Consider the following 21,871-nt stretch of genomic DNA (forward strand, 5'->3'; position numbering starts at 1 on the left):
GGGATCCATGATCCTCACAGAACAGCTTCCCTCCCCCATTCTTTTCTTCCTCCCCAAAAAAGTAGAAAAATGAGAGAAAACAAGCAACTCTCTCAGTGGCACTTAGACAGCTTCATAAGGCAAGGTTCCTTTCAGACAATCATTATGGGCCTGTCAGTCATATATGTGTGCAGTTAATGAAACCACATACACACAGACTAGAGGACAGCTGCACAGCGATTGGGTCACCACTGATCCATCCTCCTGAACACCCCCCAGATGAGCACTGTCTTCTTATATTACTGTGCTCTGCAAGTGATTAGAGCCCCATTCCTCATAGGGCATTAATTATCGGGATTAACAGTAAAAGGAAACACATGAACAGGATGCTATATACTTTTTTTTTTTCTGCTTTGAATCTTTGTGTATTTGGTACAGCTATGAATTAAGGAGTAAAAAGGATATGCAGAGATCTGAACAAAATAGTACAATACAGGCTTCCAGTCTGCTACTCTAAAGAAGCTCATTTAAAAAAAATACTGGAGAGGATTTCAGGCTGCTGACATATGACTTTCTCAGCAAGACAAAAAAAAAATTGTCTATATATGCCACATTCTCTATTTTCCCAATTGCAATACAGAGTATATATCATTAAGTTGTAAAACCACTGAAGCATTAGCCACTGGGAATGAGCTGTCAGTAAGATGCAGTTATGAAGTGGATTAAAAATTCCTATGAAGTTAGAACATACACAAGCCTTTATCAGTGCTCCTATCCACCATTACTCTGCTGCTCTAGCCAAACAGCACATAACCTAAAAACTACTCTTAATTCTAGGAAGGCCTGAAAGTGCTATACTGTGAATCAAATGGCATAATACTTCCATCTAAGTGACCTACAATGACTGAGGTAACCAGTAAAAACTTACCTAACTAGAAATAAAGCATAGGTGTTCTAACCCTGTTACAACAAAAAAATAGATGCAGCCTTTTCATTATGACCCTGGCATTATTGGGGTGGCCTAGCAATTGAATATGCATTTTTCCTATTTTAGTGTTTCAGAGCTGAAATCTAGAACAATATTTTGTTACCAAAACCCTAGGGTTTTCTTCTAGTATCTTAAAACCAAGTACTTAGAAATAAAGAGACAAAACCAAGCTAAGTTATAACATAGTCATCTCCTTTATTGCTGGCATATTAGGCAAGCAGATGTTCTTAACAGAGATTGTCATCACTTTTAATGACAAACAACAGTTGGAACACAGGTTCTCCACTTCAGAATTTTCACAATAGGCTGAATATTTTAACAAACTCAAATGTTTTCAGGTTCTATTTGTTGCATTATAGCTTCCTTAAACATGCATGACATTTCTAGAGTATTAAATACAACTTACACAGCTCTATTCTAAGTGTACTGATGGAAGGCTTATTTACCATATTTGCTGAAAGTTCTAACTTTGACTTGAAAGAAACTGTTTATTTTTCTTCTGTCAAAACTAAGCATTCTCCAAAAATAAGAATGATGCTCAAGGAGTTTGATATTAAACCCTGAAGTCATCTAGTAACACAATAATTTCATTTTTTACAAGTTATGTAACGACTAATTCTCTGTAGCCCCACAAACTGTTTAAAATATTGACATTGTGAACATCTGAAGGTGTTTCTCTTCATCCCACTAGAGAGTAGTTAGAATTAAAGGCCTGCTCTTGGATATACACCTGTAAGGTCGCACAAATAAATGACTGCTTTTAAAAAAATTAAGCATTGTTCTAGCAAATGTTCTTAGGTACACGATGTTTTATTACTGACCCTGCATTTCATACTTCCCATGACAGACACTCATGACTCAGAAACAACTCTGAGATGAGTTCACAGAATATTCTGTTGGCTGAGGACCATTTTCCATTGGAACAGTTTGAAAACAGATGCTAATACGTTTGTCTGTCTTGCATTAATGCCCTTCAACTTGTAACAGGAGGCAAACTTTTTCTCATGCAGTCATTTCCTAAATAATACAGTATTGCCTAAAATGTCCTATTTTAAACATGATAACTAACAAATGAAATTATCCTCTCTTAAAAAATAAGATTTCTGATATAGAGCTAATGAAGGTGTTTGGGGTTTTTTTCAGGACAAATAAAGAGGTTAGCAAAAGCCTCTAGGATATCACTAAGGCCTGGCACTCACACACAAAAAAAGAAATAATTAATCTTATTAAAATGTTTCTTCATTCATAGCATAATCAAGACTGAATTTGTTACAGAATATTCCTCTACACAAGCTAGGGAGTGATCCCAGATTTTCCACTAAGTATGTAGGTTTCAGTTCTTTGAATGAGTTAGTCAACAGATGCAAGAAAAAGAGATGAACACTGGGCTCCAGATATAACTAATCAGGACCTGCAAGAGACACTTACTTTATTCACTTACAGACAGTTACCTTTACTCACTTATAGACAAGCCCATAGATCCCTTTCTTTCTCCTATCAGTACACAGATCTAATCCAATCCTCTAATATGTCAAGTACTCTCTCAAGGGTCTAGATATTCTCCACTCTTGGTCATATCAACATAGACACTGTGTAATATTTTGGATTTGAGCTCAAGGAGAGACAGTAGATAATCAAGAGCTGATAAGACTTCCTTAGCTTATTATTCAGTATTACTCCCAACAGAAGACACATTTACATTATGGAAGGTAGGTGCAAAACTGGGGTTAATACTTAAAATAAGATATGGTGGTGGATTTTATTTCTATAGACACATCTGTTTAGTATCACAGACAGAACAAAGTAAGGCTCTAACTATTGCTAATGACAACTCTGAGTAAGATTTGTGCAATAAATAACAATCTTCATGCATATTTTTTGTACAGAAGACAGGAATCATTTTCCTATTTATTGTTGCTTCAAGTTTCAAAGCCATATAGTTTTACTATTTTAGCTTAGGGGAAAACAAGATCATGTTTTGTGAACGTTCCCACAATTGTATCTATTAGAAGAAAAAAATGAAACTTAATTATTTTTCCCTCAAAGTTTTCTCCCACTGTACAGTCATAGAGGTTGTCAAAGACCAGCTAATAACAGTAAAAGACTAACTCGCCAGGTGGATTGTTTAGGTTCCCAACAGAGTCCTGCTATATACAATACATCAGATACTACGCTGAAATTACTTCTCCACTTTTACCATTCAAGAATAAAAAAACAAAGTCCTTGTTGCAGAGACATCACATCAACCTTACCCATACAGAAATCAAATTTAGCTCAATCCATATGTTACCATTGATTATAATCTTTCATCATATACCCCAGAAATGTGTTTCTTACACATCTGCTACTTTTATGTTTCCCCTATATCATACCAGAAAAAGTAAAGTAATAATTATAACCAAATATTACTGAAATGAACTAACATCATTATTTCTTCACCACTTTTCTGATCTGTCAGGGTATTTGCAAGAATAAAGTCAATACATTCTTCAATATGTATCTCACTTAACACAATGTTAAGAATTGGGTAATAAACAGATTATGGTGAAAATCTTCTATTAGAGAACAGGATAGCTCTTTAATTCTGACATATGAAATCTGAGCAAATGACGGGGAAAGCACACAATATTTTATCATATGTTAGAGACAAATATAAAAATATTTCAACAATGAATACCTTGGTTCCAAAACAGAAAGATTCAAAATATGTTAGTTCTATATAGACACTGATGACAGTCACCTGGCTGCTTGCTCAGGGAGTTTTATCCCTCATATAAGTTCACTTACTGACTTCTTTTTCCATTTGTGCTATGTGTTAAAAGACATGCTTCTTTTCAGACACAGTTCACTCTTGGTACTTTCTGTGTACTACTTGTTCTGTTTATTTGGATTTTTTTAATAGTTGCATTCATTGTACAGTCTTTTGTGTAAATATCACATTTTCTTTCAAATCAAGCAAATGATACTCCTAAACTGGCTCTCAAGAGAACATGCTGTTAAATCATCTGGAATTGTTCAATATAAAAGAATGAAATATGCCAACATATTAAACTTACAAGTAGCAGAACTGTTTCATGCAGACAACACAAACATACATTTTTAACTATAAGTCCTTGTTCCTCCAATATCAATTAACAATATTAAAGCTTTGACTCATTCCAGAGCATGCACAGTATCAATGTAGAATCTGTAAAGACAAAGTTAACTTGAGAATGTGCAGCCACTGATAAAAAGACTTACTAAATAGTTATATTAACTCTGTCATTTTTAGTATGACTCAAGTAAATTCACATCATTAATATTGAAGCAAAGAACAGAATAGGAAGAAAGAATTATGTCAAATGATCACAAAGTATTTTAAAATTATCAAAGTACTCTCTTTCTAGCACAGCAGACTTCAATGGAGAGTTCCATCCATTGTCCTCTCCATCAATATCTCACTCCGTCTCTCTTGTTTTGAACTCAGGCTTCACCTGTGTTAATCATAACATGTACTTTCACCCCTTTTTCAGATTAAGGTTATTTCTTACTCTGTACAGGGTAGTGAGATGGTCTTTACCAGGTTTTGATGCACAGGGAGCATGTCTTCTAGGTTGATTTTTGATCAAGCATTCTTTGGATAAAAGGATTACCACTACAGCACGTCTGTTTTCATAAACTGGCTTTACTTTACTTTCAAAGAGTTTCTATTGACTAAACAGCAAGCGTACCACTTGAAAGTGATTATTCCCAACTTCCTTTTCATTTCTTTATAGCATAAAAGCAGACTTTTATTCTTTCATGTCTCTAATTTTTAATGGAAAACAACGCCACAGAAGATTAGGGAAAGGAAGTCATTTATTTTTATAACCTGAAAATAAAATTAGATGTGCTTATATATATAGGCAAACATTTCATAAAAATGGATGCTTTCTTTTAAAAGCTTTCTCTGCGTTTTTTCTTACATGGTAAGTACCTTCCATCCCACAGGCTAGTGTTGAGAACATCCTAAAACAAATACCTTACACCACTGAACATAGAAAACTTCTGACAGAGAAGTAGAAAGCAAATTTTCTAAGAATCAACCGCGCATTCAGAAGTGAGTCATGAAAGATCCATTCAGGTCCATTACAGGACTTTTCCTCATGGTAAATTCAGGAGTCAGTGCTGTCTCTTCTTCAAAAAGTTCCTAAAGTTGCTATCTTGATGAGATCAGCTGGGCTTTATCATACCTAAGGACATAGCTCTATTTATAGCTGGTGACCATGGCCAGCCTCCACATGCACAGCTGTTCCCTACAGAGACCACGCAGACAAGTATAGTGAAGGGATGTGAAAAAAGCTGTTACAGAGCAGAAATGGTACTACTATCCTCAATGCCAAATGCACTGGAGTATTTCCAGACCCCTCTGATCAAGAGTATTGTATTTTCAGAAAACCATCTATTTTCCCCAGCTCACTTTACATGAAATGGAATCATGTAGAAAACTATGCCCGTACAGATATTGCATCAGTCATACTGTATAATCCTAGTTAGTAGAACTGTCATTAGGTTTATCATAAAAGAAGTTAACATGTAACACATGAAAAGTCTGCAGGACTGAATTCCCCTAACTTTGTGCTTTTTGAGACCTTTCACAAATGCACAAAGTAGGTATAAATCCTGTGGCACCTTAAAATTTGGCAACATCATCATGTACACTTTTCACAGGTATAAATGGTTACAAAAAGGGCAACAAGGAGGATCTCAGACTATGTATATCCCCTCACAAGCAGCTGAACTGTGAGATGTGACTGTCAACACCACATTATTTGTAAGACACCTTGTTTGAAAGACACCTTGCACTAACATAGAAAATGCTGTCTGATTTTATAAGAGTGAAACGTAAAAGACAAAGTGCACATATCTCTCCTCTACACAACTAGATATAGATGAAGGATCTAAATCAATTAGAAGAATTTACAAGCCACTATTTTTTCATTAGGATCTTTTGTGGTTTTAAAATCCTTGTCTTCCTCTGCAATCTGAATAAATAGTTGCCTTTAAGTAACTCTGCTACTATTACTTCCTTTGTTCTCATTTAGCAACACCCTCCCCCAAGCAGTGAAGATTTAAAAAAAAAAAAAAAATCTAAAAATTTAAATTTTGCCTTACAAGTACTGCAGTCACACAGGCTGTTTGCATTTATGTTGAGAACAAGCTGTCATAATACCGCCTTACCATTTTTAACCTCCACGCATTCTCACCTGCCCTCTGCAACAAGAGTCCCTTTGTTTGAAAAGTGTGTTTGTATAACATTCCTTGTTTAATTTAGACTAGAACCAAAAATAGCAAATGGCTTGTGCTTCACCAAATCTGCACTGAAGCTCAGTTACTCATGTGGGTCAGGTACACCAAGGGGCTTATTAAAGCTGTTTGGCTCACATCTGGTTTTATATCACATCTAAGGAACAAGGAGGGGAAAGGGGGGTGGAAATTCTCACCATAACATAAAAGCTTAAAAAAAAAATTCATTGCATTTCCTCTTCCCATGCAACCCCACCTAATCAGTCATCTACTCTCTTTTCCTCAGAAGAAGCCTCTTTCTTAGAGATTATTTATTGTAGCCAAGTTCCATTCCCAATTACCTTAATAAAGGTTGTACACTGAAGAAGTGTCCTCTTTTTCCTACAGACAGCACAGCAGTTTTAAGCAATGAGTCAACACTCCAGAAGACTTTCAAGCAGATTAATGCAACTACCTTTCCTAAAAATCTATTGAAGGAATCATCTAAAAATACAGGTAGATAAATACAGGAGGGGAAAAAAACAAATACTAGATTTCTTTCCCTTAGCTTCAGCAAGATTAAACAGTCAATATATTTCATCTCTAAAATGTGTTGACACAGTTTAAGTAGAGGGGTTTACATATCACGTTAAGCAACAGACGCATGATATGTACAGCCTAACTGTTCAGCTCAGAATGTACTGAAGACTAAAAGCTACATAATATGCTAGGAAAATGGAACAAGTTACAGGATTCTAGGAAGCCCATAACTTTTACTTTATTTGACAATTACCAAGTTATCTGTGTGATATCAACCAATAGCCAAAACTGGCTGTATGAAAAGAGCCAGTAACATCCTTTTGTGAATCTGTACATTCCATTTGTCAAACAAGAAAACCATCAGCCAAAACAATCTTAACTTGTCCAAATAAAATCATCCTGAATCAAAACTTTACTCTTCCTGATCCTTCTTTTAATCAACAAAACTTCCTCTGCCTGGAGACACAAACAAGTTGTGAGGCTAGCTAAGTTATAAACTTCCTAAATTCCTACAAATAAAACAGCAAGGTTGTGGTAGAACATGAGGTAATTCAAAGAAGCACGGTAAGCTAGCTTACACTTACCACAGGACAGAAGTATACAAATGGTTGTTACTGTTTTACAGCTGGAATACCTGACACTCATCCTGATGCTAACTGTTTTAACTTCTTATCAAGTCTATATTTTCAAGGTAAGGAGGGAATATGCCAGAAATTTCTGCAGTAGAAAGGTCTCTACCAAGAATGCTGTGTAATTTGATGTGCCAGTTCAAGGACTTGATTCAAGAACCTTAACTGATCTCAATTGTCAGTGCAGACTTAAGGAAGAGAAATGGCATACTCTATAAAACCATTAACCAACATGAACAGTAACAAAGGAGAACCTGATCTATTGCCTGAACTGTAGATAAGACCTCCTCAGAAGCCTTAAGAGAGTATAAGAATTCTGCACCAATTAAACATTTAAACAAGCTGTACAATTTAGAAACACACAATTTGAATCATGACATCAAATTGCCAGATGCACAAGAGAATTTAGTAAGACTTTCTATACAGAAACAGGAGTAGTTTTGTGATCACCTCGAAGGACTGCTTTGACTCTGACTTTCCCTACGTGCACATCTGTTTCTACACTGGCCCCAAAACCACTTCAGTTCTTCTCCTCTTGCCACCTTCATACACATACCACCTACTACTTAAGAAATACCCATCTTTCTTTTTACCTTCCACTTCTGGAATGCCACTTAAAAATAGTCAACTTACTTTGGCCAAACTGAGAAGCATTTAAGATATTGTTAATTATACACCCTGGTTTTATACTTTTCCACTTCTCAAATAAAGGGCATACAGCAGAAGGCATGCAACATTAAAACAGTCAATGAATAAATTTCATCAAAAGGTGTATTCTTCCAAGGACATGATTTACAGGTAAGCACAGGAAACCTCCCACTTGTCCCCATTAGTAAAAAGCAGTTGTGTTAGCCCTGAAGACCATGTTCAGCATCTTGAATGAATCCAAATGTAATCTCCCCACTGCCACTTTATTCCTCCTCTAGTCTCATTATTATAACTGATGTGCTTGATTTCTACACCTGGCTAACACATTTATCTGAAAAACTGCCATTCTACAAAGTTTTTACTTTTTCTGGATGCATAATTCTGGAATGCAGCAAGAAGAAAGGAAGTTTGGACTTCACAGAAAAGATGTTTTCCAGCTTTAGTTTACTTCCCAATAAACAAAGAGAACCAAAAAAAAAAGGGCCCAACAAAAACAAATTCGTTGAAGACACAGAAAGCCTTTTAAGAGTAGATGTACCTGAGTGAGCAGTTTTAATAAACCTGGGTTAATAACCTTTTAGAAAGTAAAATCTGTGACAAAAAGATCTTAAAATTACCTCACTCACAGTGGAACTTCTGTGAAGTCTATATCTAGTACAGTTTACAGAACTTACTGAACCATCATCTCCTATTAAGCAAGAGGATTGAGAGGACATAATTTCAAAGTAGACATCATAGCCAGAGGACAGATGCAGTTCAAACACAACAAACAAACCTGCAAACCCTGCTTTCTCCACTTAGCAAGATTCATCCAATACAGTATAGAACAGCACCAACTACTCTTAGACATGTATTTGATATGGAAACAAGGTAGAGAAGCAGCACTAACACAGTGTAAGCTCTTGTACATAATTATTTGTACATAATCTGATTGGCACACTATCTTGTTTCATGCACAGGATCTTTGAGAATTAAAATTTATGACAAATTATTCACAATGGAGTAACTTTGGTGTCATCAGACAAATAAAATCACATGTATATGTGCACTGGTTCCTAAATGTACCATCACTATAGAATTAAAAATATTATTTAATAATGCTAATAGGTTAAAATTATACCTATATATATATATATACAAAGAATATATACATAAAGAATGCTTCCAAACACAGTCAGTTTCTCTTTTCCATGATGACCTTCTATCCAGAAACCAAAAGAGAAATAAAAAAAAAAAAACCAACAAAAAAACAAACATAGAAACTGTCCAGGTGTCAACATTTGCCTTGCCTTTTTTTAAAACTGACTACTTCCCAATGCTTCTACTACAAACTGACTATTTCAATTTGACATTCATTTTAGAAGCATCTTCAAAAACATATCTTTAAATGATCATTCCTATGATTGCATCATAATGCTAACAAATAATGTATTTAGGTTAATGCAGGCATATTTGGAAGCAAATAAGCTAAAACCATTAACAACTTCTTTATTAAGTTACCAAGAATTAACACGATTAAGTGTGTTGAAGCACTGCTTTGCTTTTTGCTCAGCAAACAAGTACACCTTCAGTCAACTTTAAACTACGACACACATACAGATTAAACACTACCAGTAGATGAAAGAGGGTGCACTGAAATCATAAAGATGTAGCTTTAACTTGGAATGGCATGAGCTGCTGAAATAATGCTTACAGTTTTTTTGTTTAAGCATTCTGACATACAGTCAGAATGCAGATTGTATAGGAAATACAGCTAAAAATTCGAACACAGGAAAAGCATTTCTATTGCCCTCCTTTCCTCAAGCTTCAGACTCCATCAGTTAGGCAAAATAACATATTTGTCACCTTCTGAAATACAAATTTAGGGAGCCTGAAGTAGTTATTGTGATTCAGTGCACTTCATTAGTATGATTTGCTTTAAAATCCCTCCTCTCTAATCATGTCACAAGAATGACTCAAACAAAAAGACAGTAAATATGTTAACTGTACCTTCCTCAAAAACTGTCTGCTTCACAAGACATCCTTATATCACCACTGTTACCCTAACACAGGGAAATGAAGTGGGTAACTGGAAAGAAGAAAGCAACGCTAACAACTAGATAAAATTACTAAAGACAATTTCTCCACAGTCATTCAAGCAGTAACAGCAGATATTCTGAAAAAGTGACACTGAAACTGGTTTTAATTTATTGCTAACTGTAAGCAAAACCTTACGCAGATGGAGATTTCATACAGCACAGGTATATCAAAATAGAACCTGTTTATATAATGCAACCACTTGTCAAATTTCCCTCACCATAGAAAATTCTCATTTCCTTTGCAACACAATGACTTCTGCACATACAACAAATGGGATACTTAAAAAAGAAGCCACAGGCTCCATGCTGAACAATTCTTCCAGGGGTTCTGGTAAGAATGCATCTACACGGAAAACGTTCTTTTACATACCTAGGAATTCAAACACCAAACACATCCACCAAAATCTGTACTTGTCACTAAAACAGCTCAAACAGTGTATTTTGCTCCTCTTGGAGCATTTTCTCTACATATATTCCCAATTGGACAGTCTTTACTTACTTTAAAAAAAAAAAAATTTCCTTAGATGTTAAGCAAACTTCAGACACCCTACCAAGCACAGGAGACTACCACAGTACACTGAACAGCTATAATCACTGCTAAAGATCTGGAAGGAACATATGTATAAATCAAACATAACAGCAGTGACATTTACAAGAATGTAGACATTTCACTGCTTCTACCAACACTTTCACCAGCTGTAAAACTATACTGCAACCATGCCTGCCTCAGAGCTCAGGTGCAGTCAGAAGAGCAAGGATTCAATCCTCCATTCACTTTGTTTCCCACTCCCCACTATCTCCTCTAAAAAGAAGGGACTCTGGAAAGAGCATCATCTCTCTTATTTGAATAGATTTAAAGTTATACAACACATGGCAAAGACTAATGGCCACAAGCAGTGTTATATTCTCTCCTTCCCAAAACAAGATGGTAGATTTTGCAAAGAATTTCCTGAAATACTCTTTTTAAAGTATTAGGTAATAAAATCAAATATTAAAAACCTCTTCAGTTACCACCAAGAGTACAGATAAAGCAGACATTATTCCTTTTATTAAAACTGAACCACTGCAAATCAGGAATCCGTTAGGTTTCTGATGCAACTTCTCAGCACCAAACTAGCATTATCATCACCTTATGCTAACACCACATAATATCTGAAAATGTGAATATTGTTTTGTTTCATTCCATCCCTTGTGAAAGCTCCAAGTCAACATCCACCACGGCTCCCACAGTTTTAAGAACTGGGGTAGGGAGGTCAAGCTCAAGCCAAGTTAACAGTCACTCTCTCTACCACAGGAAAAACTACATACTGCAGGACCCCGTGAATAAGTAAGTACAATTAAATGAATGTTTTATGAAGGAAATGCACTTGGTTTTAAAGGTCACAAAGTGACAGATAAGAGCATACAGTGGAACAAATCCAGCTAATTCCTGATTGACCTGCAGGGTCAATGAATCCAAGCAATGAATGTTTCTGCTCTTTAAATAATTAAAAATGTCAAAATACAATAGCTGCAGACAACAGTGTTAAGAAAGCAGACAGACCCAATAATCTACTTCATATTTAAATATTTCACTTACCTGTCCTGTGACTGCTCCTCATACATTCTTTCCTTTCCTTCTTTGAAGAGTCTTATAGCCCGTTTTGATTTTTTCATAAGACTGTCAATGTAGATTTTAAAATATTCGTTCTCACTGAGTTGTGCAAGTTTCTGGTTGTCATCATATTTGCTCAGTATAAGTCGCAAATGTTGGTAAGTGTCAGGTAGAATGTCAAGTATGTAAGGTGGGCTGTTTTTGAGTTGAAGCTTTGGGTTTTGGCACAATCTTACCTATAAGCAAAAACAGGAGAATGTAAAAGACAAGAAATATGTTGGGACAAAAACTGATCTGACATCTTCAAACTTATAGGTGTAACATACTTCTCTAGTCTCCAGGCACACGGAAGTAAATCCTACTTCATTTATATTCCGTGAAATCCCAACATAGACTCTAATGTCAAAAGAGGTAAAATTTGACTTAATCTTGTCACATGTATAAAAAGCAAACAAGCTTACCTACAAAGTTTGGGGCTTTTCCCTTAAAGTAAGAATGTCTTTGCCTGCCTAATATATGCTAAGGAGCATATTATCAAAACACAGCATGCAACTAAAGCCAAGAGCAGTACTTTCATACAGATCTGTTTGCTGCAAGCTAACTTACCTATGGATGTTTAAGCATCTACCAAGAACTGACATTCTAAATTACTTAGTCATCTGATGGCTCTCTCTTTTCTTTATCCAACAAACAACTTAAAACCTACAGGAATTTAAAAGCATTATTTTTCAGCTCCTGGTTGTACTAGAAGTTTGGTGATTTGATCTTGGCTGGATGCCTGGTGCCCACTAAAGCTTTTCTATTATTCCCCTTCTCAGTGTAAGAGGGGAGAGAATACGTCATGAAAGGTTCATGGGTCAAGATGAGGGCAGGGAGAGATCACTCACCAGTTACTGTCACAGGCAAAATAGACTCAACTTGGGGAACTGAATTTTACTACCAATCAAATCAGAGTAGGGTAGCAACTCCCTTCCTCCTGGGCTTAATTTTATCCTCTCGACCTCCTTCCCCCCAGTGACGCATGGGGACAGTGACTGGGGGCTGTGGTCAGTTCATCACAGGTTATCCCTGCCACTCCTTTCTCTTCAGTCTCTGCCACACACTCTTCCCCTGATCCACCATGGGGCCCCTCCCACAAGAGACAGTCCTACACAAACTTCTCCAACATGAGTCCTTCCTGCAAGTTGCAGTTCTTCATGAACTGCTCCAACGTGGGTCCCTTCCACAGCTTACTGTCCCCTCCAGGAACAGGCTGCTCCAGCATGCATCCCCTGCTGGGTCACAAGTCCTGCCAGCAAACCTGCTCTAGTATGGGCTTCTCTCTCCACGGGTCCACAGGTTCTGCCAGGAGCCTGCTCCAGTGTGGGTTTCCCACAGTGTCACAGCCTCCTTCAAGCATCAACCTGCTCCATCCTGAAGTCCTCCACAAGCTGCAGGTGGATCTCTCCTCCACTGTGGACCTCCATGGGCTGCAGGGCACAGCTGCCTCATCATGGTCTGCACCAAGGGCTGCAGGGGAATCTCTGTTCTGGTACCTGGTGCACCTCTTCCCTCTCCTTCTGCACTGACCTTGGTGTTTCCAGACCTGTTTCTCTCACATATTGTCACTGCTCTCTTCCCTGCCTGCAACAGACTTCTGCACAGTAACTTTTTTTCCAGCCTTCTTAAACACCTTATCCCACAGGCTCTACCACCATCATTGATGGGGGTCAGCAGCAGGTCTGGTACTGGCTTTATCAGATGTGGGGGAAGCTTCTGGCAGCTTCTCACAGAAGCTACCCCACAGTCTCTCCGTTACTAAAACTTTGCCATGCAAACCAAATACAAGATCATCTTAATGGACTTGGAGTCCTCATGTTCCTAAATGGTACAAATATTAATTGATTAATATATATCTTACTTAAAGAATAAACTTCGATTACTTGAACAACTTTATTTCAATCTAGTATCTACTGGAATTGTTTCTGGAAGAGAAAGGTTTTGTTTCCTAAACATCTACAAGGTTAAAATTGTCTCCTGGCTACTCAAATTCTCTTATAGTTTGTTCTGTAATGTTCTGTTCTAGAAAGCAAGAGAGATCAAAACTAACAGGTAGTTTTTCAGTGGTATTGCACTGAGCTGTCTATGATCAGCTAAAACACTGAAGAGGGACACATTCTAAACATGTGCGTGCAGCTGTACATATGCAAATACTTAAAAAAAAATTAAGTCCATGTGGTATAAAAGTTTTATAGGCATCATTTGGAGATTGCCACATTATATATTAGTGACTTTGACATTCTTTTGAGGTAACTAACGAGGTTGTAAAAACATCTTAATACTGCTGAAACTAGATTCCTATTCTGACTAATGTATCAACTTCAAAAAAGTGCAGTCTTGAGCAATTCCGGGGGAGGGGGAACAAACTTGTATTCTCTAACACTCACCTCTCTAAACTCAAAGCTTTATCAGTATTGTTGATCCCTCTTGCAATTTCTAGATCTAACCATTAAAAAATGTACTGCCTTCAGACTGTTGTCACTAGCAGACCTTCAGGCACCACAAACAGCAAAGCAAACACATCATAGTTTTTTACCCTCTGAAACATATACATAAAAACACAATCAGGCAAGCAGACTTAGGTAACTGGGGTCATAGTTAGAAAAGTGGAGACAGAATTCTGAATGGACAGAAGTCAAGCACTGACAAGTTTTTAAAAAGAAGCCCAGCACTACTGGAACTGCACAAACCCATAAGTACTGTAGAAATGCATTTTATCCAAAACAGTACATGACATTTGCAATAGCTCCCCTCATTTCACTGATCCATTGTTGGTTTAGTAATTGCTATTATTCTTTCAACTATTAGACCAAGTAACACATCAGGAAGCCTTTTCACAGAGAAATTTACAATCTCAATAGAAAAAAAATGACAGCCAAGGGGAAGCAGGCAAATATGAATACATAAGCATAACACTGTTGAACATGTTAGAGGGTAGTTCAGGGACTGAACACTAGCAGTTCACTATTTCTAGATATAAACAGCAATGTTTCACAGCAAGGTCTCAAATAATTTTGTGGCTCATAAAAGAACTCCTCAGTTGAGGAAGAAGATAGAAGGAAGCAAAAAAGAGTAAAATATTAAGATACCTAATCATGTCTTGACCTGGTAATAAAGTCTGGAACTGCAATCCATAAATGCAAAGAGACTTTGAAAGTGAAAATAACTTGTTTATATTTCATGTGATAAAGATAAGGTCATCAGGATAAATAAAGGACAACAGAGTCCCAGCCACGGTTTAGGACATGCCTGAAGTAGCATTCTCAGAGAATAAAGGTTGGATAGGATGGCATTCTTTCAAGGTCAGAAAAGCAAAGCTGAACTTACATAGAGAATAGCAAAGTCTGGATGGAATGAGAGATTTAGGTGAATGGATTGACCTGAAAGATTCAGACACAACTTCTAAAAGAGCAGTTCAAGTAAAGGAGTTGCACAAGTGAAGGCAGGATGATGGTGTCACCCCAGAAGATCAAGAAAGGAGCTAACAAGAGAAACTCACGGAAGGAGATTAAACATTTTTTTCTTGTTACACTGAAGTTAAGCTGACAGAATTCTTTAAAGAGATTTCAGACATCAGGCAAAGAATTTTGCATGTGTAGACAGACCTGAAAAATCATCCATGCAGAGACATACATGAATTTCTTTTTCTTTTGTAGAAGAGTAAGAAGAACTGGACTTTCAAACACAGAAGTGAAAACCTTTATGAAAAGCATAGATGTTTCCCCTCTGAACTTCTGTTCTCTGCAATTTCTGATTCAGTCAAAACTCGAAATCAGACTGACATTCTTCACAAAGCCAACTACAGGTGACATAAATCTGTATCACTGATTAGGCCTTACAACTTTATGAAGCAACAAACACGGGGGAAAAAAATAGCTGAAAGATGGTGACGTTTATTCAGAGGAAAAAGTTAGCAATGAAAGCAGACTGCAAGCAAAGAAGGCTGCAAACATTTTGAATTACTTATTTTCTAACTTAAAATCATGAAAAAAGAATTAATTATCTTCCTGAAGTCTATCTTTTCAACCAGATGTGCCAAGAAGCAAAATATAAGTGGTTTCACATTATATACCATTAAAATATAAAAACAACAGGAAAAAGCAAATTGCTTATGCTGATGGCTGAATTTTCAACAGTCAGTCCATTCAACTATACAAAAAGAATATCCAGTTATAAGGAAAAATTAAAAAAAAATTAAAAAAATAAGTTTCTCTTTCAGAAGTTGTAGAAAGTCTTCAGTCCAGTGTCATTACATACAGTCATATACACATCAAAACTGGATCCTGTAGTCAAGATGGTTTACGAGGCTTCACCTTCTGATGAATTTACAGAGACAAATACAGCACACTACCAGAACCTTCAATTTCAAAATAAGCTTTTAAGAAAGTCATACAAAAAAATCTTCTGCACCTTTATTAGCCTTATACATTCTAATTGAAAAAAATGCTAACATTAAGTTCAAGTCAGTGATCCAGTGAAGTAGCACAAGGTTTTCTTTACTTTATAGAGTACACAAGGTTTCAGTTGAAAGGAAGTAATATTGTAAAGAAATGGCTGCTAAACCATATGGTTTCCAGCATGAGGATGTCCTGACACATACCACAGCAGTGAACAATTAAAAGTAAGCAACAAGAAATAACACCTGCTGACGCAAAAGATTTACCAAGATCTTTCTTCAAAAGAAAACAGAACTCAAAACAAAACAAACAACCAAAAAAACACTCCAAAAATAAAGACCTCTATATTGCACTTTACAAAGCAACTCTCACCAACACCTTAGGAGCGGACATGAATCATATCACTGTGTGATTTTTGTATTGTTTTGACTGGAAGTAAGCATGTACATATTTAGCAAGCAGTGTAAAAAATTAAAAGCAGTCAGTCAACAAGTTAGTAAGAAATGTCTCTCTTGTTGAGGTAAACTGAGACAAAACTAAGCTCCTTCCACTACCTCACTCAGGGAAAATCCAAGTACTTAATCCAGAATCACAGAAGCAAGAGAGTACAATTCTGATTGTGAAACACTGAGGCATTATCCTAATCTACCAGAAACTGATTTTGAAACAGTTAACTCTGGAACTTCTAGACAAGCTTACTCTAGTTCCTTTGTAGAAAAAAAATCAACCTCCTCTTCCCTCCTCTCTTCCTCCACCATTTTTGAATATGTTTGACTCAAATTACAAGGCATTATTTCATAGCATGGTCAAAGATGAGAGTAATGGAGGCCTATTGTATGGAGACAATTTCTTGCAGAAAACTATTTTCTATTCACTTTTTAAAGCAAACAAAGTTGAAAGCCCTGGAGTTGTTTGAGAAAAGAACTTTTGTTCAAGCAAAGTATAGCAGCCTTAACACAACCTGTTTCAACACCTAATGCTAGTCAAAGACAATACAAGGAAAGTACCTCAGCTAAAACAGAGTAAGTATCTAATGAGTAGGACATCCGCTTAAACAGAATGAGCTAGAACAATCGGAGCATCAGTGCTCACACACTCCCAAAACTACACTTCAAAACTGCCCAACTGAATGAGTGCCTTCTGCCACGCTGTACAGAATTGTCAAAGAATTAAAACACTTTGACACACCACAGAGAGCACAAAGGTAGCTCTGCAGTTCTCCAGAAAACCACAACACAGTGCTACTAACAATGAACTCTGAAAAAATTTATCAGGAGGGGCTAACCAGGAAAACAGTCAAAGTCTGAACATAGATTTCTTCCTGCCTAAAGTTCCCTTAACTGCAATGCATTTTATTTTTCACAGAAAGACAGAGATGGCTTTTCTTTCTGAAAGAAGCCTTCTCATCAGAATGTAAGTAGAGGTGACCCAATCACCAGTCTTTTTGCCTGAGAATACAGTAAGTGCTTGTTCAACAACAACCACACTACAACTGAGCCGTATGTTTCCATACTGGAGGTAGAAGTGATAACAATCCTGATGCTACATATGCACAAGGACGGTTGACTTCAGAGAGCAATTTTACTTTCTTCCAACTAGAAACAGAGTAGCTTCCAGTTCTGTTTACTATTTTATTCTTTTTCCACAAGCAGTGTATGCAGGACATAAGACTTCCTACCACCTTTGACCATAGCATCATAGAATATCCTGACTTGGAAGGGACCCACTAGGATTAGCAAAGTCCAACTCCTGGCCCGATACAGGAGAGCCCCAACAATCCTACCATATGCCCGAGAGCATTGTCCAAGCACTTCCTGAACTCCAGCAGGCTTGGTGCTGTCCCTGGGGAGCCCGTTCCAGCGCATCTGGAAAGGAACCTTTTCCTAATATCCAACCTAAACCTCTCCCAACACAGCTTCACATCGTTCCCTGAAGTCCTGTCACCGGACCAGATTATACAATGAAGAATAGCATGGTTGTGACTGATGACTGCCTTTTCTAGATCCTTTGGAACAATGACATCTAATTGAATCGGAGGGTTGCACACTAATGTAACGATTACATAAAGCATTGCAAAGAATATCCAATGCACACGTAGTTTCAACTACCACACTTCATATGTTCACTTAGATGCTTAGAGATGTTAATTTAAAGTAAATCACAATACTAAGTTGCAGAGGTAACACAGCTTTTACTCACTAAATCAAGAGTATGAGCTTTGGACACGCATTCTAATTTGCTCTTGAATAATTACTAAATAGCAAATCAAACTGCCACCCCATTTATCCAGTCAGAGTCAAGCAATTGAGGGGGCCATGACAGAGTGCCCAAATAGTTTAGGGAATGTTGTTAATCTTCATGTTAGAAAATTTAATTATTTTCAGGTCCAGTGCATAAGAGTTCTGAAAAGTCATTGAAAGTTGCTGAAATATACCTGTTCTAAATATCCCATTCAGAATGTGTCACAATTTTATCAGCTTGAAACCCACAGGACTGAAGTGTGAACAAATAGTACTGGCAACTCTAAACAGCCCAAGCAGTAAACTGACCTAACTACTCCCATGTTTACATAACAGTCATTCTCTCCCAAAGTTTGTCTCAACATAACCATTATCCTCTAATAGTAATACACTACTAGTCTCTAGGTTTTAAAAACCATAAGGTTTACAATTTCAGAAAAAAAAATCCTCACATAATTTATACATAGTTTAAAGAAGACTTGAGTTGTTTGTTAACAATACTGATTTTTTTGTTCACAGGAACTTTCTAAAATAGACATCAAGCTTTAAAAACAGCACTTTGCTTGCTACAAGTCCAGAGATATATGGTCAACTTTCTCATACAATGCTAGCACTGGAACGCGGGGCTAGCCTTCCAAACCATAAAAGGAATATTATCCTTTGCATTGCAAAGGCATTAAACAAAATATTTTTGGTTCTTAATGGTAAAGCTACTGCTTACCCATGAGAAAAGCAGCAGGGAAACTGGACATTAATGTTAATGGTTGATGACCCTTTACCAATACAGTTAGTATTGTAAATTCACATTAAAAAAGACATACCAGTAAACAAAAAATGTACAGATCTCAATGGATGAAGTATAGAAAGGAAAATACAGATATAAGATGTACAGGTAACAATCCACATTCACTGATTACTTACTAGCAATTTTTTTTTCTTATTTCCTGTAAGCATATTGCTTACAGTAGCTTTTACAAACAAGGCTCTAAGCAGGAACACTACTATAACGTTCTGTCCTGCTAAAGAACTCTTTTTCAAACCGATATTAAAAGCTTAAAGAGAAGACACTTAAGCAAAAACGCAACCTTCTGCCTATTCCAACCTAAAGCATCAGGCCATGGAAAACAGACATTACAAGGAAATCCAAACAATTTGAAACCATGACACAGAATCGATTCCACACCAAGAAGTTTGCATGGTGTCTAGGTAGCCAGAACTTTTATACACACCATAAAACCACCCTCACAGTATAGCTCTTACAGGGTAGCAGTATTTGTAGTATTGGTTAATCCCTTATTGTTGCAAACAAACAATTCACACAGAAAATCTCACCTGCCAGAAGAAGAAATTATAGAAAGAAATGAAGGAAAGGTAAACCGGAAATTATTGAGCTTTGCCCTTAGTTTTTAAGGCTGGTCTTTTTTCATTCTTTGGTCAAGATAATAGCTTTGCTTTGTTTCCATTCTCCATTTCCCTAACACCTTTAGAAAAGGAGAAAACTTTATCTACCTTACAGTAAAAAACGATGGTTATCACAGTTGCTACAGTTAAAGAATAAACAAGAATAATGACTGTTGTTACAACAAGCAAAATAGGCCTTAAAACCACAACCTCACTATGGGTAGCACCTCACTGACTTGACAGAGCTATTGCCTTGGCTAGGTATTAATTTGATCAGTGACCCACCACAGAAATTAGTCATAGAACACATTCCAGAAATGGGATTTGAAACAACAGTTGATCAAGCTGGTTTCTATTTCTGATTTTAATCCCTGGGTTTGATCTAGGCAGAGAAAAAATGACCTTCCTGCACCTACTGCCACAGAAGGCTAAGAGATTTAAATTTGTTTGCCAGCATATTAAATTTGCTCAAACACATCCTTTCGCTATAAGTATGAAATACTAAAAACTCAAGCAGCAAGCTACAGCATTCTCACATTATGACATCATCCTGTCTGGTATACTTTAATACAATTTGGAAATAAAATTTGATTAACTGAAGGCAGCTTAAAGAGGATACATTAAAGATCCAAATTGAGGACACTTATCCAGTAAAATGAAAAAGGAAGCACAGCACAATATCCAGCCTTTCCAGTGACTTCTACTGAACAGGCCTTACTGGCTGTTCTGATGGGCTATGACAAATACAGTTATCCTATACTGGATGAATGAAAGCAATCCACAAATCCAAACAGTGGGTTTAAAGACAATACACAGACAATATACAAAAAAAATCAGGGTACAACCTTACTGTATAGATCTGTAAAAGACCTGACACAGGGGGAAATGGGAGCTATACACTCCCCATGCGGTTTCAACAACAAACCAGGTTCCTAGTTTCCAAGTTGAAAACTTCCTTCTACTGAGGAAGAGCACCTACTTTCAGAGATTCATATTTGCATTTCTTATTACAAGATGCTCACTCTTAACAGCATCCTGATCATTGACAGAAAAATATCAACAAAGTTTTTGTGATAGTATTGATTTCTATCAAGGTTGGGGTTTAAGTTTATAAACATCATCAGAAAATGCGGTGGAAATACAGATGCTATTCTTGGAGCATCAAAAAGTAGAGCATATATGAACACAGACAAAAACTTTGAAGTTACCACCTGTAAAGGCATATTACAAGAAATAATCTCCACCATGTCAGTATAACTACTTATGAACTTTAAAAAATGTTAAATATTTTACAAGAGCCACAGGGAAAGCAAGCAGTTACACTAAACCACAAAGAACCACTGAGACAAAAAGTCATAACTCTCTTGCCATACAGATCCAAGGCCAACAGGTAGTAATACTCACTGCTCAGCAGTTTCAAGAGGAAGCTCTTAAGTATCAACCCATGTGCAAAGCAGAGTGCCTGCATCTCCTGAACAGCAATCCATGTTATAATCAAACTGTTCCTACCACTGGTACGGAAGTCTTCTAGATAATCTACCATCATACAAGCTGTCATTTCATATAATACTAAACAAAATGTATCAGGTTGATGCAGAGAGCTATAAGAGCTAAAAACTACAGTCTATCCCCTCACTTCCTGAAAAATGAGTTTCAATACAGTGTATCTATAGTTTCAAAATTAAGAGGAGAAGTATTTTTAAGTCATTAAAATGCAGAACAGATACTTTAAAAGTTAGGCATACCATACTAATCTGTTTACTAAACTGACAAGAGTGACATCCCCCAGTCCCCACGCACATTCCTAAAAGCACAAACACATCTATGTTGCCATCACCAACGTGTCTCACAGGACGATTAGCTTAACTGAAGTTTCATAATTCGGAGGTCTTGTTTGCAGACTAACAGTGTGATCCAACACGAAACACACAGAATATGTGATTACAAGTCTAAGTTAAGCAGCTTTTGGTTAGGACAGCTCTTCAAGTTTGAGTCATTTTAAAGGATCTGAAAATAACAATAGCCTAAGGCAAACACACACATTTGTTTTCCTTCCACAAACCAAGATTAAAAAAAACATAGCCAGAGGCCACT

At 36.8% G+C, this 21,871-nt stretch overlaps 1 protein-coding gene across 4 annotated transcripts in view; it reads right to left on the reverse strand.

The window, feature by feature from the left end:
• Positions 1-21,871, reverse strand: part of CBLB (Cbl proto-oncogene B) — a 134,283-nt gene that overhangs the window by 111,028 nt on the left and 1,384 nt on the right. For all 4 annotated transcript variants that reach the window (XM_051780942.1, XM_051780939.1, XM_051780940.1 and 1 more), the window contains exon 3: positions 11,686-11,936. In XM_051780942.1, the coding sequence (XP_051636902.1) occupies positions 11,686-11,936 (251 nt within the window). The remainder of the gene's footprint in view (positions 1-11,685; positions 11,937-21,871) is intronic.

Source organism: Manacus candei, unplaced genomic scaffold (genome assembly GCF_025592945.1).
Source record: "Manacus candei isolate 608988 ecotype Guabito, Panama unplaced genomic scaffold, ASM2559294v1 h1tg000014l, whole genome shotgun sequence".
Classification (NCBI taxonomy): domain Eukaryota; kingdom Metazoa; phylum Chordata; class Aves; order Passeriformes; family Pipridae; genus Manacus; species Manacus candei.